This window comes from Neospora caninum, chromosome VIII, assembly GCF_000208865.1.
Source record: "Neospora caninum Liverpool complete genome, chromosome VIII".
NCBI classification, from domain to species: Eukaryota; Apicomplexa; class Conoidasida; order Eucoccidiorida; family Sarcocystidae; genus Neospora; species Neospora caninum.
The window spans coordinates 52,555-78,516 of NC_018395.1; the positions used below are offsets into that span (position 1 = coordinate 52,555).

At 53.4% G+C, this 25,962-nt stretch overlaps 3 protein-coding genes across 3 annotated transcripts; 1 reads left to right on the forward strand and 2 right to left on the reverse strand.

Moving 5' to 3' along the window:
• Positions 1-476: 476 nt before the first annotated feature.
• Positions 477-9,524, reverse strand: NCLIV_030120 (putative importin beta-3 subunit; the record flags this gene model as incomplete). Its single annotated transcript, XM_003883208.1, has 12 exons — positions 477-698; positions 1,331-1,507; positions 2,390-2,581; positions 3,086-3,226; positions 3,553-4,080; positions 4,617-4,918; positions 5,314-5,505; positions 5,735-5,864; positions 6,418-6,822; positions 7,006-7,471; positions 7,931-8,116; positions 8,965-9,524. The coding sequence occupies 12 exons, from the start codon at positions 9,522-9,524 to the stop codon at positions 477-479; spliced, it is 3,501 nt and encodes a 1,166-aa protein (XP_003883257.1).
• Positions 9,525-16,481: 6,957 nt separating this feature from the next.
• Positions 16,482-18,656, forward strand: NCLIV_030130 (conserved hypothetical protein; the record flags this gene model as incomplete). Its single annotated transcript, XM_003883209.1, has 1 exon — positions 16,482-18,656. The coding sequence occupies one exon, from the start codon at positions 16,482-16,484 to the stop codon at positions 18,654-18,656; it is 2,175 nt and encodes a 724-aa protein (XP_003883258.1).
• A 1,537-nt stretch (positions 18,657-20,193) lies between these two features.
• On the reverse strand, positions 20,194-23,641 carry NCLIV_030140 (putative U2 small nuclear ribonucleoprotein; the record flags this gene model as incomplete). The annotated part of the gene is made up of 7 exons (XM_003883210.1): positions 20,194-20,243; positions 20,740-20,842; positions 21,279-21,379; positions 21,772-21,960; positions 22,349-22,385; positions 23,152-23,276; positions 23,563-23,641. The coding sequence occupies 7 exons, from the start codon at positions 23,639-23,641 to the stop codon at positions 20,194-20,196; spliced, it is 684 nt and encodes a 227-aa protein (XP_003883259.1).
• Between the last annotated feature and the right edge of the window lie 2,321 nt (positions 23,642-25,962).

Consider the following 25,962-nt stretch of genomic DNA (forward strand, 5'->3'; position numbering starts at 1 on the left):
TTCGGGTATGCGACGGGAATCGGGAACATCTGTGCATGCGTGCCTGGAGAAAGACGTGAAACGGATTTCGAATGTGGGGAAGAATACGAGATTGACTTCATCAAGTTTCGACTTCATAACCATCTCCGCACGAACCCTCATCTCACTCCGTCCAGCTTTCCTCTTTCGCCACACACTGCCGATGTCCACGTCCCCATTTTGTGTCTGGCTCACCCCTGTTGTTCTCCCTCGTTCGTCCTGTTCTTCCTGTCGTCTTTTCTTCCTCTTTCTCCCTTTCCCGTGTGTGGCCTCTCGCATTCTCCGTTTTCTGACTCTTCGTCGCGACTGCGTCCTCTCCTCTTCCCTTTCGCATTCGGAGACGCAAGCATGTCTCTCCTTCACAAAACGGGACGCAGCCCCGTGAAATTTCGTGCACCTCCTCCGTCTCCAAGCAAAAATACACGCAACTCTCTCCTCCACCACCTGTTTCAGAGCCTCTACTTGAGAATTTTCTGCAGCTTCTTCTGCTCCTTTGCAGTGAAGCTTTGGCAGAGAGCAGCCAAAGGCGCTGGCTGACTCGTTGTGTTGATCTGAGCAAAAAGCTTTTTGATTTCCTCGTTCAAATCGGAGTCGGAGAAATCTGTGCGATACACTGCGCACAAAATCTGCAAAAGCCGCGGTAGGTTGCTCGCGTTCTGTCCCAGGACGACTGCGTTGTTCTGAAAAAAGAAACACAACCCACATTCTTTCCCACTGGTGTCTCCGTACATCTCTCGCCCCACAAAATATATACACACACGTATGCACATGCATTTGCATACATGTAGGCTTTACATGCAACACGCCTCTACATGGGCGCGCAGGAGATCTCCGCTAGCGCCTGTCGAGGAGCTTCCACGAAGCGGGCAGCCACGAATGCATGCAAAGATTCCCCTGGTGTCGACACTGCCGATAACGCATCTTCTCCAGCAGCCAAAAAGACCACACATATATATAAATACAAATACACATTTTATAATGTCTTTGAACTGCACACTCTTCTTCAGACAAAATGCGCATCCAATTCCGCTGCGCTGTGTTGAATATGCAGATTCACAAGTCGTCAAGACAGCCTGTTTCTCCACAGATCTCTACACGCATATATACATATATATAGGGATACATATATGAATGAATACACATCTAAATATACATCCACATAGATGCGTACACATATGTATACCATGCAAATATATATAAATAAATACATGATATGCCTATAGAGAGGTACAGAGAGATGCACGTGTGTGCATAGAAATACAAGCACCGGCACAGTTTCCAGAACGTGATCCACAGACGTGCCTCGCTTTACCTGTAGAACAGCTTCCATGAGGAATTTATGCATGCGGAGTCCCTCCGTTTCATCTTGCTTGAGCGGCAAGTTCTCCAACCAGCTCGCCAGCAGCACTTGCTGCTCCTCTGCACTCATCGAGCCTCCGTAGTGGCGTAGCAAATCGCCCAACGCCGCGGCCGTGTTGTCCGTTGCAGCCTGTAGAAAATGCATGCAAGCATCCAAATTCACAACCTTGAAAGAAGGTTCACATGCACGCACACACGTACGATCTCACAAGCGCAATACACACCTACAGATAGATAGATAGATATAGATAGATATGCTTGTGTCTTGCATAAGTGTATATACGCTGCATAGGCGTAGCCCTTGGATCTCCACGGAAACGCGAGGCACTTGTGCATGCGAGGCACATTGGGACAGTGTGCTGGAAACAGAAGAGCATCCTGTTGTTTCACCGGGACGGGGTGGAGCAGAGGGTGGAGATACACTCCAGGCAAACTTAAGAGGCTGCAGAGTCTGCATGCGCCCTCGTTTGGCGGCGTCGACTTGCCTGCTCCATTTTGTTCTTCGTCTTTTGGCTGCGGTTGACTGCGGTGAGGAGGTTCTTCGCAGCTTCTTGGACGAACGGCTGGAAAGCCTGCTCTAGGAGCGCACCCTGTTGGACTCCGTAGGCGGCAGCTTGCAGCACGCGAGGGTCCGGAGACAGGAGACACTGGATGAGCCGAGGCATGAAGAGAGGCCACAGCGGCAGCCCGTCCTCCTGCGGCAGGAAAGACACGAGAAACCGCCAGGTCCACGCTCCGCCGAAAACCACAGACAATGTGAACGAGAGAGGACACGGAGGGAAGAAATTCGGAGAAATGGAGGGGACGCGCGCGAAAAAGAAGGTGAGACAAACTCGATGCCAAAAGCATAGAGAGAAGGACACTGGCAGAGAGAGCCGGATTGACACAGAGAAAAGAACGTCGGAAGCAAGCAGCGCTGTAGAGGGTCGGGAGCGTCACCGTTTTCCGTGGAATGTTGCGCAGCGAGAAGAGCGTCGGTGGAGAGAGGAGAGAGAAGAGAGTGACGGTTTACCTTGAGGTGTTGAAGAATGTCATCGCAGACGTAGAGAGCGACGCTCTTGTCCTCGTCGGCCGCGTCATCTCGGAGGAATTGTTGCACGAAGGCAGCAGCTGCTTCGCTGGCTTTGCTGCGCAGAAACTCCTTCGGATGTGTCGCCATGAGTGTCCCGACAATCTCCAAGAGGGACGAACGCAGCGTCTGCTCCTGACGCAAGAGAGCAGAGAGCGCGCGAGACAAAAAATGCGGCGAAGAGCCAAACCCAAGGCACTTTTGGCAAGGGCAAGAGATTACGAGGCACAAGACAAAGAATAAGAGGAAAAATCAAGAGAGACGCAAAGCGCGGAACGCTTCACACTGGGACTTGCCGCGGAGAGGGCGCGCGGCAGCAACGCGAAACAACACACAGAAACACGAAGACGAGAACACGGGAGCACGGCAAAAGAGAAGGGGAATTCAGTCGTCCAAAAAAAGCAGAGCCCGAGACTTCAAAGGCCACCCAAACAGTCGCACACAGAAGAAAACGACACCACGTGCGCGTGGCCATTCTACTAACATATACATATGTATGAATATATATATATGGGGATAGATGTATATACATGTAGATGTAGATGAGTTTAATCGTAGGCGTGTTCTCTCCTCTCGTGATCCCCCGTGGCTCTGAATTTCTTTTACACGCTCAAACGACGTTTGTCTGCTGGGGATTACCTGCTGATCTTCTTCTTCCAGGCGGAGCATGTCGTCCTCGTCGACTTCTTCGTCTTGGCGGTTCTTCCGAGCCGATATGTCAATGCGTCGCTCGAAGGATTTCTCCAAAGCCGAGAACACATTGAGGGCTTGTTGGGAGACCTGTGCGGACAGAAAAAAAGGAAACGGAGCGTTCAGACACCCAGAAAACGAAGAAAAAGAGACACGTCGAATTGCCTTCGACACACACACACACACACGCACGCGCTGTTGGAAAAAAGCCTCACAAAACTTCCGCACTCCCACATGCACTATTTCTGGTCCCTCTTCTTCGTTCCCTTCTCCTTGTTTTTCTCCTTCTTCATGTCCGTCTCCTCCGCCTCTTTCTTCTCCCTCTTCACCTCCTTTATCCCCTTCTCCCTCTCCTTCTTCTCTCCTTCCCCCCGTTCTCTTTCTCCTTCCGCCTGTGTTGCCTTTTGTCTTGTTACCTCTTCGTCGGTGAACACTTCTGCGCCGGCTTTGGACAGGCAGTCGTTCAGTCCCGAGGCCTCCGCAACCATGGAGTCGACGTCGCCGTCTTCGTCTTGGAGGGACTTGAAGACTTCGCCGCAGGTTCGGAGGGTCATCGCGCGCAGCATTTCCTTCACGCTTGCGCCGCTGCGTCGCGCCTCTTCTTCGGCTGGCGCCTGGCCCTCGCTGCGCGCCTGAACCGCGCGCTGTACGTACTGCAGGACTAGCTGCTTGCACGTCCCAATGAGCGAGGCCATCGTCTCGAGAGCCTTCTGTTTGATGTCTTCAGAGAGAACGTGGGTGAGGAGCGGGAAGACTGCCTCAGCCACAGGCTGCAGGAACGAAGAGGCCGAAAACGCCGCGGACGAAAGAGAGGCAGCCGTCAGCGGATCCTGAAGCACCGTCGTGATGGTGCACAGGAGATCCAACGCCCGACTCTGCTCCTCCAGCAAGGACGTCTTCAACCCCAGCGACGTGTTCGAATCCAAAATCACGTACGTCATGTCCTGAAAAAAACGCACACAACGTGTCTCTCGCGCTTGCATACAAATACCAGACACACGCAACTGCCCACACTGCCTTTGCTCACACATATACATACATACATACATACATACATACATACATACATACATACATACATACATACATACATACATACATACATACATACATACATACATACATACATACATACATACATACATACATACATACATACATACATACATACATACATACATACATACATACATACATACATACATACATACATACATACATACATACATACATACATACATACATACATACATACATACATACATACATACATACATACATACATACATACATACATACATACATACATACATACATACATACATACATACATACATACATACATACATACCTACGTACATACATACGTACGTACGTACGTACATACATACATACATACATACATACATATATGTGGTGTGTGAATGCGTGCATGTGTTACTTGCATGTGCGGCAGCAGATGTGTCTGTTGTTGCCTTACTTCGTCATCTTCTGCTTCTTCCGCTTTCATTTCTTTGGGTTTGACAGTGAGGACGTCGAGCAGTCGGGGAAGGATCCGCGGCAAGTAGACGAGGAAGTCGGCACCCATGGCTCGGCACATGCGGCCAAGCGCCTCGGTCAGGTACTCCCGGACGGCGTCGCCTTCTTCGTCCATGCATCTGTGCTGCGTGGCTTGAGAGCAGCAACTGCTCGTCTTGGAGTCTTCGCATGTTGCAGTGCTCTCGGCAATCTGAAGCATCGCCTCCATCGCGACTTTCCCGTCTTCCGCAAACTGTTCGCGGCCTAAAAACGCACGAAACCATGCCGAATCAGAGTGAGAGAGTCCTCATAGGCCATTCGAGAGAGACAGAGGGAGGGAAACAGGAGGAGAGAAGGAAGGGAAGACAAGAGAGGCAAACAAGACGAGAGAGGAGAGAGTCGTCCAGCGTCTTTGCTCCCTAGAAGGGTCAAACGTCCAGGAAGAACTTTTACTGGCGCTTGTCAGTACGCTAAACCGGGAAATGCTCCACGAAACGCCTCCACTGGTCATCGAATCACGACTCGCTTCTCCCGCTAAAAAACCTGTTCGCCCCTCATTTTGTCCTCGCGTTCCTCACGCTTCAAGCTGTGTTTTGTCTCTATCCGCTTTACTCTTTTTTTTCGGAGCTGCGGCCTCTTTTCCTTTGCTTTTGACTTACTGACGCTGAGGCCGACAATGGAGATGCACTCAATCGCTTTGCCTCGGAGGGAGCGGAGTTCGAGAGCCGTGCTGTTGGTGATGACGTCGAGAAGAGAAGGCACGACTGCGGAGTAGTAAGGTACGAAGCTCTCCTCCAGCACGCCCGCGACGACGGCAATGCATGTGACTGCATGTTCGCGGACCGTCTTGGCTGAAAAAGGCATTTCGCACATGCACACAGACGCCACTCGAGAGATTCCCACACACACATCCACAGCATTGGCGGCAGACGAATCGACTGATCGGAATCTCATTTCGGATGCCCGTTTCGGAATCCCTTTTCGGAATCTCTCTTCATAAAGAGTGCGACAGGGGGGCTCTTCTTCTCTGATGGGGATGCCTGGTGCAGAAAAGCGGATGCGCGCGGTCTGTTGTCTTACGAGTGCCCGGGCGGATCTTCGTCAGAAGCTTCTCCATCACTTGTCCTGCGACCTTGAGCATCTCGGCCTTCTCGACTTCCTCGGAAAAGTTCACGAACGCCGCGCACGCGTGGCCCTGAACGCGCGGAACCTGAACGCGAAGAGAAGAGAAAACCCGAGATCAATAAAACTTGAGAGAGTCTGCGTCGAAACGGAGGGTTCACGGATCGCACGAGTCGCAAAGGGGAGAAGCGCGGAGACAGTTTTGAAGCAAAAAGAGGGTTTTTTCTTCTGTACTCTCGCGCTTTCTGGGCCGTGTTTCTCCGAGCGAGGGAGCTGCGAAACACGCGCCACTCACAGGCAGCACAGATACCCCTAATGTGTGCATGCGCGAAATCATCTCCGGCGCGCCTTGTCAGAGCCCGACTTTTTTCTCTGGCTCCACCTTTTTGTCTCTCTCGAGTTCTAGCTCCCTTGCCGTATTCCGCGGGAACGCGCCGCACTTCCAGGTTTTAAACATCCTGGCACTCTCGCTCGCGCCTTCCCCCTTCAAAGCGCGTTCTTTTCTTCTGTGAGTGCGTCTCCCCTCTCGCCCCTTCTGTCTGTTTCCGCCGCTCTTGCCGTCTCCGCTTCGTGTTCCCCCTTCATGTGGCAGCTGCCTCTTTCCTCCTCGAGTTCGTCCACCTCGTCTTTTCCTCGCCTACCTCGTCGTCCATCCTGGCGATGAGGAGCGGGAGCATTTCACTCGCGAACTGTTCCTGCACGTACGGCGTCTGGTCCAGACTCATTTGGCCGATCGCCTGGGCAGCTGCGAACCGGACTCGAAAGTCAGGGTCGCCCAAGTACCGCATGAGCGTCTTGGCAATGTAGTCGAGTTCCTCCTCTTGGTCTTCCTGGACGTACTCGACCGTCTGCGAGATGGCCATCAAGGCGACGAACCGATACTCCCACTCCGGCCGCTGCAAAAAGGTGGTGATGTAGTTGAACAGCGCGGGCAGCAACAGCGAGGCTGCTTGCGTGCGACTGCCGACCGCAATGTCTTCGTCCGAGCTGTAGGCCCGGCAGAGACGGTCTAGCCCCTCTTCGCCGACATCGAAGAAACGCTGCTCCTGAAACAGACCAAAGAAACATACATACATACATACATACATACATACATACATACATACGTACATACATACATACATACACGCATATATACTTGTGCGTGTGTGAAAGCGTTTTTCAGATGCGAAATTCCGGACACTTTCCCGCTGCGGGTCTGCGTCCCCGTGTGCTTCTGCGTCGCTTACGTCTTCTTCGTCGCCTTCTTCTAGCCACTTGGCGTAGGAGCTGTCGCGGATGTCGAGCATGCACATGAGCAGCGCCTCGAGGAGCCGGTTGAGGAAGTTGGGAACTTTGAGCATCACTTGGTTCTTTTGCTCGACGCAGCAAATCATTGCCTCAACTGCGTACTTTCGGCAGCTCTGCAGGCCCTCAGGTGTCTCCTCGTCGCTCGTCTTCGCCGCACACGCGGTCGCGGCGACGCACGGGCCTTTCGGTTCCGCGCCCGACGCGCCCAAGGAGGCCGCAGCAGCCTGCGCAGCTGCCGCCGCGGCTGTCCCCGCGGCGGCAGCTGCCTCTGCCGCCTGTTGTTGTCCCTGCCCAATCAACGAAATCGCCAAAAGGTAGTCGCAAAACTGCGCCAAGTGCGGGCGCATCAGAGCCACGCCGCCTCCTTGCTCCGCTTCGCACAACTGGATCACCAAAACCATCATTCTGAAAAAGCAGGCCAGGCACAAACATGTACGACACAAGCATTTCAAGTGCATATACCCAACAGCTACAAGCACACATCCACACATCCAGACACAGATATATATATATATATATACCAATAGAGATAGAGATATAAAGGTAGATACAGATATAGATGCCTGTGCGCAGACAAAAGTATATGTGCTTGTGGAGCATGAAGATAGGTTTTTCTTCGAATGTGTATAGCGAGAGAGGCATAGATGTGTCTTTCTGAGGATGCGAGAGGGGACCCCGAGGGGAGCGACGTGCCGTCGCAGGTTCCTCTCCGTTTGAATCCCGGCTCTCTGGACATCCGCCGCCTCGTAGCCGTTTGCAGTCTCGGCTGTCTTCTCGACTGCGTGTCCCACTGGATGTCCTGTCCATTTTCACGCACGCCCCCTTTTTGCAGAGACTAGAACGCTTTCGTTCGGTCCTTCTCACCTTTCCGCCAAAGCGTAGTCGTCTTCAGCGCCTGCTCGCAAAGTCGCCTCCAGCGTGTCGATGATAAGGAGCTGTACAGGCGGGCACTCTGGGGCCGCGCGCGTCTTTGCGTCAGGCAGAAATTTCTTGTACACGCGTTTGTTCACATCTTCCACGACAGAGACCAAGAGCGCGAAGGCTTCGACTCTGAACACCCACGCACAGGCTCCACTGACAGTCAGCGAGCGGGTGGAACGGAGAAGACAACGGGGAAGAGAGAAAAGGAAGCAGAGAGCCGCACGTCACAACCCAGAAACCCACTGCCGTCTCACCAGACAGACGCAGACCGAAACTTCCGATCCTGTCTCGATTCGCTTCCGCCGTTTACCGCTTTTCTCCTTCGCCAAAACTCAGCTGAGTCCCGGTTTGTCTCCCGACGATGTCTCGCTCTCCGCTCTCGTGCTTCTTACATCCGACAAACCTCTCGCTACTCGCTCCTAAATGCCATATGTGTTTGGTATACATATATATATGCAGATATGATCATGCATACAAATATACATACATGTTTTCGCATACAGGGATGCACGCAAGTATATAAATATATATATATATATATATATATATATTTACGGGTGTTTTGCCTACCTTCCCCGTTCTGGCATGTTCCAGCCTCAGGGGCCCACATGCCGATGCTCGTCGAATTCTTTCTCTGTCTTTTCCTTCTTCCGACCTTTTCTGTCTTTCTCCCCCCCGATTCTCTCCTTCATAAATGCATATATGCACACACCCGACTACATCTATATATTCAGAGATGTGCACCGATACGTCCGCATCAAACAGCGTATATGCATATAATATATATATATATATATATGTAGACAACGGCATGCAGCTTGTTATCCACATCTACGTGTATATCTTCATGCATCAATTTGCATCGGTGCATCTCCATGTTTCAATTTATCTCTCACTATAACTACATCTCTCTATATAGATGTGTCTGTTCGGCCTGCATGTGGGGTTTGTGGACTTCTGGAGGGCGTTTTAGCTACCTGGTGTTGACGTCCTGTCCGGCGGCCATGCATGCGCAGATGATTTTGCAGACGATGGGGGCGGCTGCAGCGAGTTGTTCTGTGAGGACGGGGGCGATTTCTGAGAGGATTTTCAGTCCAGTTTGTTGCTTGACGGGGACTCCGCTTTGAATCATGGCGAGGAGGACTTGGCCGAGGTCATCCCACTGGTCGATCGGGATGAGGTCGGAGGCGAGATCGCTGATGGTGTCGCAGATGTTGTTTCTCACCAGCTTGTTCTTTTCGGTGTCGAGACAGTGGAGCAGGATCTGCTTGATTTGCGACCGTTCCGTCTCGCCGAGATGCTTCCACACGTGCGATTCGCTGTCGATCACGCCGCGGAAGAAGCTGCGGAAGAGGACGGCGGCTTGGAGGCGCACCTCGTCATCGCTGTGGGTCTGCACCGTCTGAAGAATCAAGGAAATCAGAGCTGCAGGCTGTTTCTCCTTCCCCTCCTTGATCTGCCGCTCCGCCTCCTTGCGCAGTGCGGGATCGGGCGAGATCACCGCACGCAGCAGAGACACAAACGCTTCCAAATCCATGTCGAGAAGAAGTCGCAGAGTGGAGAGCAACGCGCGTCACACGAGGGGAGGAAACGAGAAGAAAACGAGAAAACGAGAGCGGCAAAAGAGAGAGGAAGTGCGAGAAGGACGACAGACGGGAACGCGGAGAGAGGAGAGACCAGAGAGCCAGAGAGGGAGAGGAACAGCCAAGAAGAGAAAAAGGCTGGAGAGGGAGCGGAAAGAGGGGTGCGGAACGGTCAAGGGGGGAGGAAACGACGTGGAGGGAAGAAGAGTCCAGAGACGGAGGAAAGGCAGGAGAAAAGACGAGAAAGGAGACAAAGAGGAGAGAGCGAGATAGAACGAGAAAAAAGACGGGGAAACAGAACGGGAGGAAAGGCCCAGGGCGCTGGCGAGAGAGCTGGAAACGACGAAGCGAGGAAGGGGCCGAGGAAACGAAGAGGACGAAGAGGGACTCGAGACATTCGTTACAGACACAAGCCACCAAGGGGCGGAAGAGAATCCTTTCAGGGGAACGGGGGGAGAAAAGAAAGAACAAAAAGCGAAGGAACGCAACGTCACAAACTGGCAAAGATTGGCCGGCAGCGACACAGCGGAGTCGAAAGCTGTTTTGCAGAGAAGCAGAATCGCGGCGGAAGCTACGAAAAAACCTTCCCCGTATGCGTTAATCCTTTTGCTTTCGTCTCAGCTCGTCGTCCGAGATAGAGAGAGACGCCCAAGAAAGAAGGCGAAAGAGAGAGAAGAACACGGAAAAGAAATGATGGTCGGGAAAAGCTGCGGTGTGACTCCCACGCCTACTTTTGGAGCTGGGGGAGAGACAGAGAGACAGCCGGGGGCTCGGGCGAGATCGAGGGGAAAAAGTGGAAGCGGCGAAAAGAGAGAAGCGCAGGAAGCAAACGAGAACGCACGAGAGCAAACATTTTGCGCGGCAGGGCATGGTCGATTGTCCAGAAACGAAAAAACCTCGAGAAGAGCGGCGGCTTGGTATCAAAATTCGCAGAGCGTGGGGCAGGACGGTCCCGTTGTCGCTCTCTCGACAAGCCGGCGCGTGCCCGAAAGAGGTGTACATACACCGCGGGTTCCTGTTGTAACGTGTACGTACAGTGGAACGCGCTCGCAAAAGAGGAAACTTGCCAAAAATATCTCTTTTTCCCCACTCGCCTGCCCCCTTTAGGAAAGTCCTTCCCCTTCCTCAAAAGAGCCTTCCAAAAATGGTTCTCGAGGCTTGTTCTCGTCGAAAACGCCTGCCTGCGTGCCGCCTCGTACCGCTCCGGCCGCCGCTCTTCCTCTCGCTGGAAAAGATTGTTTCTTCGAGATCTCTTGGCTGTCATCTACGCTGCAGATGACTCGATCAACTCGCTGCTGCCACTTGTGCGCTCCCAGGTGTATGCACAGGATCCGAATCCGACGCCGGAGAGTCCAGCGACAGGCGCCTGGCAACCACATGGCGGTAATAGGATGCAGAGACATGTTTTTTCCACATACTAACTTCTCACGGCTCGAATCGACTAGCACGTGAGCCGAAAAGGGCGAACATGAATCTGCCATGTATCCCAATAAACAAAAGACACACAAATACGGTTCCACAACAATCGCCTGCAGTCCGTATGCATGATACATATACACACATATATACAAATAATTACATATCTCTAATTCGGCGCACCCTGTTTTGTCCCTTTTTGTTTTTCTGGGGATTCTTCAACACAGTGGCCTTCATCATCTACACACCCTCGAGAAACGCGGCAAGAGGCACATCCACAGCGTCCTCAGCGAGAAACTCCCATCGTTTTGCCCCGACCGTAGGAATCGGACATTCTTCACGTAGCTTCCGATTGGATGCTTTCGCCAGTCGAGCAGATCTTTCGCTTACTCGGTTCTTCAGCAGCCACACCCTCTCGCGGACAGGCTGGGCAGGCTGGTCGACTGTCAGATGGTGCGGTGTATGTACACTCCACAGAGACTCGACAGAGCAGAGAAAGAAGCGAAGCAGCGTTTTGGGGGGAGGGGGGGTGAAGTAATTCATGCCACCAAGCGTCTTCGGCCGAAACGGGGTGGAGGAAACAAGAAGGAGAACAGAGACAACGTACAGACAGATGAGTTCGATCACGAAGCAGAACTAAAGACGGAGATGAAAAACACGAAACTCGCAAGAAAATATACGGCTCTTGCGAGAGGACTCTGAAAAAAGGGAAGATACTTCCTTGCTGCTCCTCACCAGACGTCTCTCGAGGAGGGAGCTAATGGGGTGTCAATGTTATGAAAAAGCTGAGAGCATGCATACTTCTCCACATATGTATCATGTGTATATTATGATTTCCCTTCGCTTCTAATAGAGACCTACACTTATACACATATACTATGTTGGACATGATGCATTTTGCTTGAGAGAGACCGGGTGCCTGTACACCGGCTTTGTAGCGATATACGCATATATATATATATATATATATATATATATATATATATATGCGTCTGTGTCATAGATGTGTAGCTGCTCAGCCTTGAATAGGGAACATGTGATGGAGAGCAGAGGGTAGGTTCATGCAGTTGCCGGACGGCGTCGCTGGGCGTTTGTGAGGAGAGCTCTGACGTCTAAGGGAGGCAGCAGTGCGGATTTCTCAAGTTTGTGCCTAAGCATATCGGCTTTTCTTAACGTCCGTGAAAGTGTCATCTGGCACGAGAACTCACTTCGGACATGAAGCCTGCGCTTTGAGGCTCTACACAGGCGAAGAGAGGTGAGATTTTTTCTCTGATTCATTAACCCGAGAACGTAACGGTGTCAGAGATGTTAGGGACAAAAGGAGATTCAACCTTTGCCCTTTCACATAAAATCCGAACGTGTATTTCTCTACATAGATGCATCTCCGTCTAGATGTCTATTTCTACACCTCAATGTGTATGCGTTTATGCGAATCTACATATTTCTTGTCTATTTACAAATCGTCCGTATCTTTCTGGAATCCCTTCTCCATACCTTTCCCATGTCAGTCTCTGCAGTTCCCTGTGTACCGGTCTCTAGCTTTCCGCTAGCCATCTCCCTCAGCCTGAACATCCGTGTATAAAACCACCCTGTATGCCGGTCTGCAGTTGCGAATACATCTACAGGTAGCCGTACGTTCGTTACGTGTGGGTGTATCCTGTATCGCCTGCGTGAGAGAGACAGAGAGAACTGAGCGCGGCGGAAAGAAGACGGGTTGCGACGTGGGCGTCGTCGCCTTCTCTGACAGGCTCTCTGGAGATCGATACGGCCCGTCGACTGTCGCTACACATCGATGAAGGCGTCAACAATCTTTGGTCTCTTGCGGCGTCCTTTCTCTTTGTAGGCAGCTTCTCTCCGCGGTGTGTCGTGTGTGCGTGCTGAAGGCGGGGACGAAAAGATCACCTGCAGAGTCTTTGGATCTTTTTCGCATGTCAAAAACTGGCCGCCTTCTTTGGCGCAGTCAGGGTTCGAGGATTTCTTTGTTCCGTGCGTTTTTTCGGGGCACATCTCCGGTTTGCCGGTCTGCCTCTCTCGGCTTGCCGTCCTGTCTTTTCGTTCCGCTGTCTCGCTTTTCGGCGGGGATGCTCGCGCTGCGTTCGCATGTCTTGGGGTTTTCCTGTGTGTGTAGGTGTGGCTGTTTCGGTGTGTATTATGTCTACGTGCGTGTCTTTTTTCGGGAAGAAAACGCGAGCAACGGCGAAATCTCGAAACAAGAAAAGATGCCCTGACCAGCCCGCCGTCCAGCTGGTCCGTTTTCGCTCCCGTTTCCCCGCGATTCCGCTGCTTCGCACGTGCCGGACACTTCTCTCTCACTTCTAACTCGTGGTCCCCGCGGTCTTCTTTTCGTGCGCCGCAGCTTCCAAATCCGGAAAAGGAGCAGACCTGCCTGGACGTCCCGACGGAGAAAGCAAAAACCCATCCGTGCGAGGAAGAGCGCGGCTCTGGAGAGTGGCTTTTCTGCTGCTGGAAGAACCAGCAGGCCGTTTTCCACCGGACACAGGCAAGGCGAAACGAGACAGCCGCGCTCGCGGAACGGTGTATGTACACCGCGAGGCTGGCGAGCCAGCAAGGACCGGAAACCGGGGGGACATTCGCCGGGGAAATTCGAGCCTCTTCCGATTCAGAAAGGCCGTCGATGTGTCCGCTCCAGGAGCTCTGTCTGTGGCATTTCTCGGTTGCCGCTGCAGTCTTCCACACGCCGCTCTTCTAGCTACCTAGAAGACACACACGGCGTCCCCGGCCGTGTGTTACAATTTTTTGTGCTCGCAACCTGCTTGTCCACGTGGGAACAGCCTGGCGGCCTCGCCTCGCATCTCCGTGCCTCTTACTCTTCTCTTTCCTCTCCTTCGTCTCTTCCCTTCGTTTTCTTCTGCGCGGCCTCGTTCGTGCAGCGCTCTCCCCCTAGCGCAGGCGCGTTCCTCCTTTTCTTTTGGGGTTTTTTGCCCGCTTTGTCGCGATCTCTCCAGTTCACGCGTCGAGCCTCTCGTCTGCTGGACGACGCAGAGCATCTCATACACACGCGAGACGGTCTCCGAGTGTCTCTGTTAAAAAACCTGAAACACGGCCGGTCCCCGGCTGGTCTCCCCGCGCGACAGGGAGCGTCTGCGGCGCGCATCGTCCCTCGGGAGATTCCAGGCGTCTTTCCGGGACCCTACCACCTCTCTTTCAGTATCTCTTGCAGATGGACCTGAGCTGAGCCTTTTGCGTCCTTCGGCGTCTCGCAGCAGCCACGGCGCGTTTCGTCCAGCGATCTACCGTCTCTGCCTCGCCTGCTGGCTGCCGGCGTCGTGCTATGGCGCTCGGCTTCTCGCCTGAAAGAAGGGAAGTATATCTCCAGCGTGAACTCGCTTCCTTACAGGGGCATTTTCCAGGATTTTGCGGGCTTGCATGCGCAATTCCACGCCCGTTTCGTTCCTATCTCACCCAGCGACACCCGCAGTCTGTCTTTCCCTCGCTTCACAACCTCGATCTTCCACGCCGTTTGTCCTTTTTGTCGAGATCGAAAAACGGACGTCGTCCCCGGCCCTTGGGAACCGCCCAATTCCTGCACTGCCGCTTCTCCCTGCTCTCGACAAAAGCACTCGCTCTCTCGCGGGCTTTCGGCAACGTTTGCACTTGCCTTCGAATCCGCCATCCCTGTCTCAAGTGATTGACACAAAACAGCCTGCGTACCAAAGGCGCGTCTCCAGTCCCAGAAAACCGTTTTCTCTGCTTTCGCTTTGGCCCCCCTCCTGGTGTGTCTCGAGACCTGCGCGCTTTTCCGCTCTTGTTTTCGTTTCCCATCTTGGGTTTGTCTTCCCTCCGTCTTTTATTAGCTAGACGTCTCACCCGTCCATTCTCGCCGGGACCTCCCTGCGAGATCACTCTTCATTTCTCCCGGTCGCGGTCGTCCCTCCTTCGCCCTCGCCACAACGAAATGTTTTCCCGCGTGTTTTCCACGTTCCCCGGCGCCCTTGCCGAAGACAGCCACGCGAAGCCCGTTTCCGCAGCGTGAATTTTTTCGGCTTTTTGACTTGCCAGGGATTTTTTGCGTCGTACCCGGAGATCTGGTCTCTCACCTCTGTCTCGCGTCTTCCCACTCCCCAGCGAGCTATAAATACGTCGATTAAAGATTCCCAACTTATTTGTGCCAATCTATCTTGGGGGTTCGGAAGTCGTGGTCCCAAGACCTAACGCGATCTCCTAGTCTCGCCCCTCTACGTCTCTCACATTTCTCGTTTGGAGCTTCTGTGCGTCTTGTCCGTTTTTTTTCTACTCTCCTGACGTTTGGCCAACTCTCTTCGCCCTCGCTTTTTTGTCTCTTGTCACTTCAGTTTTTTCTCGTCACTCCGCACGTTATTCTCCCTCCCAAGGACCAGCTCGCCGGCCTGCAGTTTCTGTCTTCCCCGATCTTCCTTCACTTGACTTCACAACGAGTTTTTTCTCCTTTCTGTCTTCCTCAGCAACTCGGGTGGTGTGCACATCGGGCAGGAGGCTCTTGAGAGTTTCCCTTGCTCCTCGAGTGTCTTCTTGCGTCTTCCTCTCCTGTCTCTTTTTTGTCTGCTGCGTTCCGCTCCTCTCGTGGCTATCTGGTGCCTTCTCCGAGTCCCGCGCAGTCACTGTGTCGTCCAGTCAATTCTAGATTGTTGCTCAAAAAAAGTTGAAAATCCGAACTCAACTGGCAACTTCATCTCGCTTTTCGTCTCTCTGCTTGCGGCAGCCGTCGCTCTCCGAAGACGCGGCGGAGAGAAGGAAAGAAGAAATAGAAAAGAAAACGCAGGACGAGAAGACCGAGAGTGAGGCCGCGGAGCGATCGCGAGAAGAGACAGCAGGAAGGCGGGAGTGAGAAGGCAAGACAGAAAGTTGGACACCATGACTCGGCTGGTGTTTTGAAGAGTTGACATCAGCCCCACGGGAATGAGGCAAACGGAAGGCTTCGGTCTTCCCTCTTCAGCCCGTCCCTGAAGAGGACGTGTGTCTCTATTGAATCCTGTCGTCCAAACGCACTCGTCCTCTCTGGTCTTTTCGTCAGCTCTCCTCCGTCTTCGCGAGGAAAGAGTCCCTCTCTTCTTCTCTCCACGTTCCGCCGTTCGCTTTTTCGCGCCGCTGCCTCCATGGACAGACCGCTTCGTCCGACACATGATTGCGCGAAGCCGTTCTTCCACGGAAAGGATCGCTTCTCCGCTGTCTCCGCCGTCCTTCTCTTTCGGTGCCGGACCGTGTTTTTTGAGGGCGGCATGCGCTCTTTGTTGAGCCTGGGCGGGTCGCGCAGGAAAGTGCCCAGAGAGAACACGAGGCTGAGAGGCTGAAGGAGACAGCCAAAGAGGAAAAAAAGGGAAAAGCGAGACTGACGGAGACAGCCAAAGGGGAAAGGGAAGAGGGAGGCTGAAGGAGACAGCCGAAGAAAACGGGAAAAGTTCGGCGCGGTAGAAGCCACGCTTCAGGTCGGACTCGTGTGCGTGAGCATTTGCGGTTCTTGGGTGACCTGATTTTGTTTTCCATCGAGCTCTGCCACAATGCTGTCGAATATTCGTCAGCCGCGCTCCTCTTTTTCACCCCTCTCCTTTTCGCAGCCTGGAAACGCATCTCAGCCCTCAACGAAACATCCAGCTACCCGTCTCCCTGTCTCTTCCCTTTCTTCTCATTCTTCGCTTTCTTCTTCTCATTCTTCTCTCTCTTCTTCTCTCCCCCTTGCGAGTTCTGCGTCCTCGCCAGCCAAGGACGCCGGTTCTTCGGGATCCTCTTTGTCTTTCACCTTCTCTTCCTTCTCCGGCTCTCTGTGTCGGACTGGACCGGAGGGGATGCTGGACCGCGGCCGTTTACCCGCGTCTTTGATCTTCTCGGAGACGTCGCGGAACTCCGCCAGTCTGCTGTCTCGCGTCGCGCGCGAAGAAGAGCCGGCTGCTGCGGCGGGACCGCTGAAGAGGAAGAACGAGACGCCTGGAGTCTTTTGTCCGAAGAAACGCGAGAGAAGGGCGGGGGCGTCGGAGACTGCACCGCAACGCAGCCCTCTGGAGAGGGAAGGGACAAGCGCTGGGGGTCTACACGAGCACGAGAGGCGCGAGAAAGACTGCCTAGACAGCTCAGGCTGCGATGCAGGGACGCGAACCGGTTCGAGTGTTTCTTCGCCTTTCTCTGCGCATCGATCTCTCCCGCCCCGCGCCTTCCCCTATCCGTCCCTCGCGTTCGCCCCGGGAATGTCGACGCGGGAAATCACGCGCCGCCAACAAAAGGCTCTCTGCTTCTTTCTCCGGTCTATGGAGAGACACCCCAAATCGACAAAAGGCGTGTCGCCAGCCGAGACAGAGCCCGAAAAAAAGAGCGTCCCCAGCCCCGCTGCAAGAACCTCCGATGCCAGCACTGCCTGCTCATCTTCGTATTCAGCGTCTGCCTCTCACCCTTCCGCTCTCACTTCCTCTCTCACTTCCACTCTCACGTCTCTTCCTTCTCTTCCTTCCTCTCCTCTGTCTCCGTCTTCGCGGTCGCTGTACATGGATGCTCGCGACGTGACGTTTGTGGTGGAGCAGAAGAGAGACGCGCGGCTGACGCCGCAGGCAGCCCTTTCGCCTGCGTTGGCCTCTCGACGCGCAAAGATTGTCGACTGCGTTCTGGAGTGGGCTGCCGAGTTGCAGACTTCGCGGATGCTGCTGACGCCCGACGACGTCTCCAAGTCTGCCGTTCAACTCGCTGTCTCCCTCCTCGATCGCTCCAACATCCTGACTATCTTTGACGAGAACGGCGCGAAGGCGTCGGCGCCGAGCGAGGCCGCCGTGCAGAAACGCCTGGACCCGAAGGAAGAAGATAACACGAGCAAGGCAGAGGACGCGAGCAAGGCAGAGGACACGAGCAAGGCAGAGGACACGAGCAAGGCAGAGACAAGAGGGAATGCCAGCTCCAGTCTGGGGGGAGCGGGTGTTTCGGAAGAAGGGCGCAGCAGTCGCGAGAAGGGGGTGGATCGGAAAGAGAATGACGCGCCTGGCGATCAAGAGGCTTCTCTGGCTGCCTTTCCTCGGCCGCGGGTTTCGGGCGACGATCCGCAGGCGCTGAAGACGATTGCGGCGTTGTGTCTGTGCACGGCGCTGCAGTTTGACACACCGAATTCGATGGCTTTCGAGAGGAAGGCGAAGCGGCTCTTGGCGCTCTCGCATCTCTGCGCCCACACCTTCAACCTGCCTTTTCCGGAGGTACAGCGGGCGTTTCTCGACCGCGTCGGCTGCGTCGTGTCGGTCCCTGTCCCCATCGACTTCGCGAACTACTTCCTGTACAAGTTCGACGCGGCGTATCTGCGGAAGAAGGGGAACGCGTCGTCCACGCAGCTCGTCGCGTTCCTCCTGGACTGCTTCGCCCTCACGCCGCAAGCTGTATGTACACCCGGAGCTCTCGCGGGCGCGGCGGCGGTCCTGCTGGCGAGGCGCATCTGCGAGAACAAGAAGGACCGGAGGGAACGGGAAGAAGCGATGTGGACGACGGAAATGAAGACCATCACCGGGTTCGAGGCGCTCCAAGTGAAGAAAGTCTTGAAAACGATGAACGCCTTCCTCACTTCGAAACGCGGCCGGTTCCCCGGCCTGCACAAACTCCACACGAAAGGATGGGCGGCGGTAGAGTGGGAACACCCTGCGTCCAAAAGCAGAACAAAAGCGGAAAAAGAAGAACGCAAAAGCAAAAAGACCGAGGCGGAGAAACGCTGAAAGGGTAGAAGAAAAGAGAGAAGGGGGAGCGCCTGGCGGCGGTGCATGATGTGTGTTTTCTGGCGAAGAAAAAGGTGAGCGAGGCCAGCAGAAAGGAAGGCGGAGATATGGCAGCGAGGGAAAACGCGGAAACGGACACTTTCTTGGCAGGAACAGAGGATGGGAAAGCCGGGGGGAGGGTCAGGCATCGCAGAGTTGCGATGGCGGGAACGCGTCTTTGCAAAGCAGAGGATAGCGCGAGTCTGTCTCTTGGTGGGGGAGGCAACAGTTTGTCGAACCGCAGAGAAGACGTGAATTCTTGCCGCGGGGGCTTTCCCGAGCAGCGGCAGAGTCGGGGGATGCGGCGAGAGAAACAGGAAGAAAAAGTCTAGTAGGACGGGTTGTTGAATGCGGGGAGAAGCGTGGAGGCGGGAAAAGGTGTGTTTCAGAGCGTTTGCTGTGAGAGATCAAGTTGATCTTTTTTCTCAAGTCTGATGAGATTCGCATCGCTCCTCCCGAGATGGAGCGTCTTTGGCGGATTTCGCCGCGGTATTTCGTAGCATTTTCCGGGGAACTTTTCTCTGCCCGGTGTGTTTTCTGTGTCGCAGCTCTCTTGTTCGTCCGGGCAAACCCGTGGAAGCTGTCTCTTTCTTCTCTGCACGTGGCCTGGAGTGCTGTCCCGCGACGGTCCGCGCTGTGTATCAATCGAGTTGACCCGTTCGTTTCTCTTTTGGCGTGTGTGCTGTGACGGTCGAACGCAACTCAACAGCGCGCAGTAAACAAAGTGGTTTTTGCCTTCTCAGAAGCAGAGCGAGAAAAGGAGGGAGAAGAAGAGAGAGAACAAGAGAAGAGGAAGTCGGGAGCAGTAGCGCCCTACTGGCAGCTCGCCGCATAGTCGAGGAAAAAGACAGCGAAACAGAAGAAAGAAAACAAGAAAACCAAAGAAGAACGAGAGACGGAAGAACAGAAAGAAAGCAGAGAAAGAGAAGTGAGCAAGAAAAGACACAGCGAGAGAGGCGAGGGCCCGTTGACAAAAGCGACGAGAATGGGGACAGACGAGAGCAGAGAGGTGGAGCGTTTGGGCCTGCAGAGAACAGTCGCGCCCCTAGGCACTGTGTCACAGCTGAAAAAGAGTTTGAAAGAAAAAACAGTTCTCTCGTTTGTAACGAGATCCTCTGTTACAAACAGTCTGAAAAAAAGAACGAGGAAGGAATAACGTCTGCCGTGACCCCAGTGACTCCCATCGATTTCCCGAGTACCTCTCTTTCTCTCCTTTTCTTTTTTCAGGCCGTCACTCTTTTCAGTCCTCCTCTTGTTTCCTATGTCCCCTTTCCTCGGGTTGCTCCGCTTTCCATCTTTTCTACGCTTCTCTCCCCGTCCGGTTCTCCTCCGTCTTTACTTCCAATCCTTCGTGTCAACTTTCCGTTCTCTCTCATGCTGCCTGCTCGTTCAAATCTTCATCATGTCTCTGTCCTAGCCTCTCTCTCCATCCTTCCCGCCCTCGTCTCCACCTTTCTCTTTCCGTCCACGCTACATCTTTCTCGCGGCTGCGCACTCTTCATTTCTTCCGCGCGGACTGGCCTTCCGCCTCAGTGGCATCGCTGCTCTCTGAAAAAAAAGGACGAAAACGCGAGACACAGCGGAGATGATAAAGGACAGGCGAGGCGAGATGAGAACGAGGGCAGAAAAACCCCAAAACGATGCAAATCTCATCTGGGGCTTTGCGTAGGAGAGGAAATGAAGAACAGGCCGAGAGGCATGCAAGCATATGTCCACGTCGAAGAAAAAAAAGGCCGTATACGAATTTCACATCAGCGTCAATAGACACATAGACGCATGCATCTGCGCATATCCACACATCCAAACATATATATATATATATATATATATATATATATACATATATATATGTATAAATGCATCACATATCGAGGCTGAAACGAAAAAGGAACATCAGAGGGAGGCTCGAGGTGTAATCCTGGAAGGAGCGCACGGCGAGAAGGACAAGCAAGTGGAAGGCGTTTACACAAGCAGACGGAGGAGGAAGACTGTGAGAAAAAGGTGAGTTGCGGTACTTCATCTTGCCAAGAAAGTGTGTCCCTACGCGTCTTCTCGGAGTTCAAAAGCTCGTCGGGGATGTAGCCTGCCTTCAGTGCACTCTCTAGACGCGTGATTTCTTCCATTGTCGTCGCCTTTGCAATCGCCAGCTGAGAGGAAACAGGAAAAAACAGGGAAGGGGGCGTGAGGCAAAGGGTCACGCGTTGGCGACGGGTACGCACGGACAAGTGAGAACGCGACTGAGAGAAAATGCGACAAAAACGATCGGAAGAAGGGAAAAAGACACTGGACAGACGTGAGAGCCGGAAACCAAGGTGTTGTCATGATTTCCGGTGGCTGGGGAGGAGGAGAGAGATGGAAGAGAGAAACGGAGAAAGGAAAAACAGGAGAGCAATCGAAGATTCAGGGGGGAGGAAACAAAGGAGAACGACCCGACAAAAAAGGTGGAGGGGCGATCTCGCGAGAAGGCCCGCAAGGAAGTGACGAAAAAAGGATCGAGAGTCTCACGAACGCGGAAAGGACGAGAGAAGCGACTAGAGAGGCCGCAGAAGAAACTCGAACCTCGAGCAAGAAAACAAGACGAACCTTGATTCTCTCGATTTGATCCGCCGAGGTGTCCGTCGCCTTCTTCTCCTCGGCGCCCACTGATCCGACGCCCAAAGCTGCGTGGGCCTTGCGCGGCGGAGCTACAAACGAAAACGAGGGCCCGGGGTAAAAGAGGAAACACACGCGCATTGGGGAAGAGAGGTAAAACGAAGAGAGATGTAGGGCAGAAACGAGGCAAGGAAGAGGAAGACACACAACTCAAACGCGTGGTGCAGTCGCTCTGATAGTCCTGTCGTTTTCTGGGTCTCGTCCAATTTCACTTCGACCTTCACCTTTCTTTCCTGTTTCTTTCCCTTTCGTGCATGCCGCTGCCTTTGTTTCTCAGCAAAACTCTACGCGTCCCTCTCTCGTCTCCTTTCTCGTCCCCTCCTCTTCCGACTGTGTCTGCCATTTACCTTCCCCTTCTCGATCTCTTCTCCCTCTTCTTCTGTCTCCTCTTCCTTCGTTTCCGTGCTGTTTCTGCAGTTCTTACCGATTTCGTGCGCGAGTTTCGCACCCTTCTCGCCCTTGAACGTGTTGCGGGCTTGTTCGCGTTCTTGCTGTGTCACGCGCTTGTAATCCAGAAACCGCAGTTTCGGCAGGTTGAAAATCACGAAAAGGCGATAGTAGGCGCGCTCGCGAACGCCGTTGTCCATGAGAGAAAGGCGCTCCAGATTCTTGGCTGAGACAGCGCGACACAGCGAGATCCCATGGCTTCTGGTGCGTTCACATCATGCTAACGGCGAAAAGGGAAATGCGTTTCGACAGGAAAAGGCTTGTATTTAGCCGAGAAAAGAACGATAGAATCGCACCTCTGAAAAGAAGCTGCCACGCCTCCAGAGAACAAGAGCCGGGAGGCTGACAGACGGCGAGAGGAAGAGAGAGAGAAGGGGACAGAGAAGAACACGCGGAAAAAGGGGAGAAGAGAAGAGAGGCGCGCAAGACAGAGATAGCAAGAGTTACCAAAGAGAAGAAGAGAAAGCCCGAGAAAAGGAGACAGCAAGGGGGAGAGAAAAGGCGGGCACAACCGCTTTAGTGGGTCTGTCAAATGCCTCACTGTCTTGACGTACCTTGAAACAGAGGAAGAAGATCCGAGAGAACATCGAGCTGTCGCCAACATGCACACACGCGCGCGAGCGACAATTCCGAAAACAAGGCGACGGCCGCGCTCACGCACGCATGAACGTCCGCGTGTACAGGCGTGAGTGCACGTACACAGGGATCCGACACACAAAAACACGCGTCTAACTGCCTGTCTATTTTCCCCAAGAATTCCCGTCGGGTCGTAAGAGGCGTTTGCTGCCTCATCTTTGCATTTCCTATCGATACATATATATATATATATACATGTATATGCATAAATGTCTCTCTGGAAGTGTACAAGTGTATATATACATTCCTATTTCTATATAGAGACTCAACGAGTGCAGAGCACTCGCGTTTGTCGTTCCATATACCCTGTATATACATCGGCGAACCAGGTGCAATTCGTTTCCGTCCTCTGTTTTCTCCTTACTTTGTTGTTTGTGAGGATGAGAGATGTAAGACTGGGAAGACTCGCAACCGCCTCAGGATCGATGCGAGAAATCCTATTGTTGCAGAGAATCTGTCGAGCAGCCGGCGCAGGGAGGCGAAGGCGACAGATGAGAAGGGGACGGCGGCAAGGGGCGAGTGCGCGCAGGAAACGAAAGGCAACATGGGAGGGAGCAGTTTGGAAAAGATGCAAAGAAGCAAAAAGAAAAGAGGCGCGGAGGGAACACGGACGGAAACCATAGCGCAAACAGAACGGGAAGGTCGGTGGTGCCTAGACTGGGAGGAAGACGCGCACACCCGCGTATCCACCCAAACGTTTCTCCGCCGTTTGTGTTCTGACCAGCGTTTTCAGACGAGGAAGCGGCGGGAAGTTTTCGAGCTTCAGCAGTTCATTGTCGGTTAAGTCGATGCACTCAAAATGGTCCTGCGTCACACCCAAGTTCTCGATCGTCGGGATTTTGTAGCCTGGGAAACAGAAACGAAGCACGGCACAGAAGAATGCGCTTTAGAACCCAGCACCAGACGAAAGGCCACCGGTTCCCAGGTTCCCTCCTTCGGAGGGAAGCCTTCTTCCCGAGCTCCACCATGTGTATACTGCGCCCGTTTCTGCGTTGAAGCTGTGCTGGAGGTTCACGAGAGAGCACGGAAAAGCAGAGGGAAGAAATCGAAGTTTCCGTTCGAAGGAAGGCGAACGGAAATCAAAAAAGAGGGAAAATGCGTTTCTCGTTTCCCGTCGCGCGCGCGCGCCTACCTCGCAGAGACAAGGTCCAGTCCCGTCCCGGGTTGATATACTGGTGAGACTGGAGAATTAGCTCCACTGTCAGCCGCATTTTTGCTAGCCCACAGAGGAGAACAGAGAAGAACTCGGCAGCGCTAGGGACGGGGAAGAAGAAGACGACGCAGCGAGAAAGGAGGAAACTCCAGAAGGGACAGAGAGAGTGGAAGAGAGTGAAGAGGAATGGAGCAACTCGAGGGTGCGACGCGTGAACTGCGAGATGTCGCCTCGAGGTTTGCACGAACTGAGGAAGAGCCGAAATCGGAGCTCGACCAAAACGCGCGAGGACCCAGGATCGACAACTCTGGGTAGACGGCAGTTTGGCCAGGGACGAGACTGCCTCGTAGGAACTTCGGAACCTTCACAGGAATCTTCTCGACCTCTTTGTCTTCCGAAGCGGTGAAGAGGAAGTGAGGCACAAATGATACGGCCTCACAGAGAGAGAGCAGGGACAAAGGGAGGTGCCAAGACAGGGCGAAGAGACACCCAGAGAACGGCTCAAATGAATAGCCTCAAATGAGTAGCCAAGTGTCGCTAAGAGCGCGGAGCGGAGACAACGCAGAGAGACGGCGGCTGAGCTACAGAGACCACCGACACTGGAGAGGAAAAGGTTCCAGGGGAGAACGAGGCGAGAGAGGAACGCAGAAATGGCAGAGTAACGCAAGGAAGATCGATGAAGTCGAGGGCGACAAAGACAGCGAAGGCGACGAAGACTGAGATGGAAGTCGACGGTGAGAGAGCGAGAAAGTTGGTAACGAAGCGGCACGAAGGGGGAGGAACAAGAAGAGCGCCCCTCACGAATTTAGTGGCGCGGAATGTTAGGTGTCAACGGGAGGGGAACGGTGACAGAAGACAAACAGAGCTGTCCAAGACAGGGACGCGAGACGAGACAGTGTATCACCTTTCTTCCACTCCCACTCAGGATAGAGCAGCGTCGACTACTGGCTACCGCCTCGTGTGTGTGTCCGTTCTCGTTTTTCTGGTCGAGCTCGCTGGGAAAGTCGTTTCTTTCCGCCCTTGGACAGTCAGATGACGCACAGACACCTTCAAGGGCAAGCAGGGATTCTTTGCCTACGAGATGGGTTTCTGACCGTTCCGAGGTAGACGACAACGGGGGCGTGCTCCCCTGGCGCGCAAAGGGCGACGAAACCCAGTCGGGAGGAGCAAAGCCGGGGAAAAGAACTTGCGACGATGGCAAAGGAACTGGTTCTTTACAAAATAGACGACGCATCCGTCACATGCCACAAGAAAAAGAGGAATGTGCCGTTTGGCGTTTGAAATATTGTGCGCAAATGTAGAGATCGCAAATGAAAACGCGCAGCGGATGGAAATCGAAGCGGGAAGGTGGTGAAAATGGGTCACACGAAGGAAGCTGTCACGGAAGGAGAGAACGTAACAAAAAGAACAGAAGGCAAAGACAGGGAAATGAGAGAAAACTGAAGCCGAGAAATGCTGCTTGGAAGATGCTCGGCGTCTTTTCTCCCGCTCAAAACCGCAGTTACTTTTCCGTTCGAATCTCGGATTCGGTGCATGCAAAAACGACGCCACTGTCGGCCGGAAAAAATGAGAGAGCCGGTGGGAGCGAAGACAAACGGGCGAATTCACGCTTGCGGGAGCGTCCAGGATGCTTGCTCTTTTCTTTCGTCCTCCAGGGAGAAAATCAAAGAACTCTTTCCCACGTTTGCAGTTGACGGTTCACGTGGGCTTGTGCGCACAATCCATGTCTCTGGAACAGAGAAGCCGCGGGCTGTCTGGTTTGGAAGTTCGCAGCTGTGGATTCTCAGAAAGTGTGTTTCTTCGTTTTCTTCAACGTCGTTCACTCCCTTTTCTCTTTAGACTGGAAAGAGCGAATAGGCTTGGCATTGTTCTGAAAAGCCGACAAACCCGCTCGTCCCCCCGGGGGCATACGAGTGTAGGGCCAGCAGGTATCCCCTGACGCTTCCAGTAAGCCTACACTTTTCAACGTAGTAGGAGAGGAATCCAACCGAACGCCCCGTTTTCTTTGTTTTGTTTGCCTGTGTCCAGTACATAAAATAAGGTAGTTGAAGAAATTACAGAGCTCATCGATGGGAGCAACCAGCGGTGTGTGCCCAGCGTGACCGTCAGTTGGCGCAGGGCCCTGCGGAATCCCGGTAGTTTTGCGTGAGGAAGTTGTTCGTATCACTCAGGTAACAAGAAAATCATGCATATGAAGTCTCACCGTTTCCACTGGCTATACACGAAGCCCAAGAATGCAGTGCGGCTGTCTCTAGGAGCAAAGAAGGGCTTCGGCTGGCAGCCGTATGGAGACGTGTTGCTGGCGCACATCGAGGCTTAGTTTGGTAACTTGTTTGAACAAAGCGTTAAGAGCAATACTTTTCTTATCACTAGATCGTT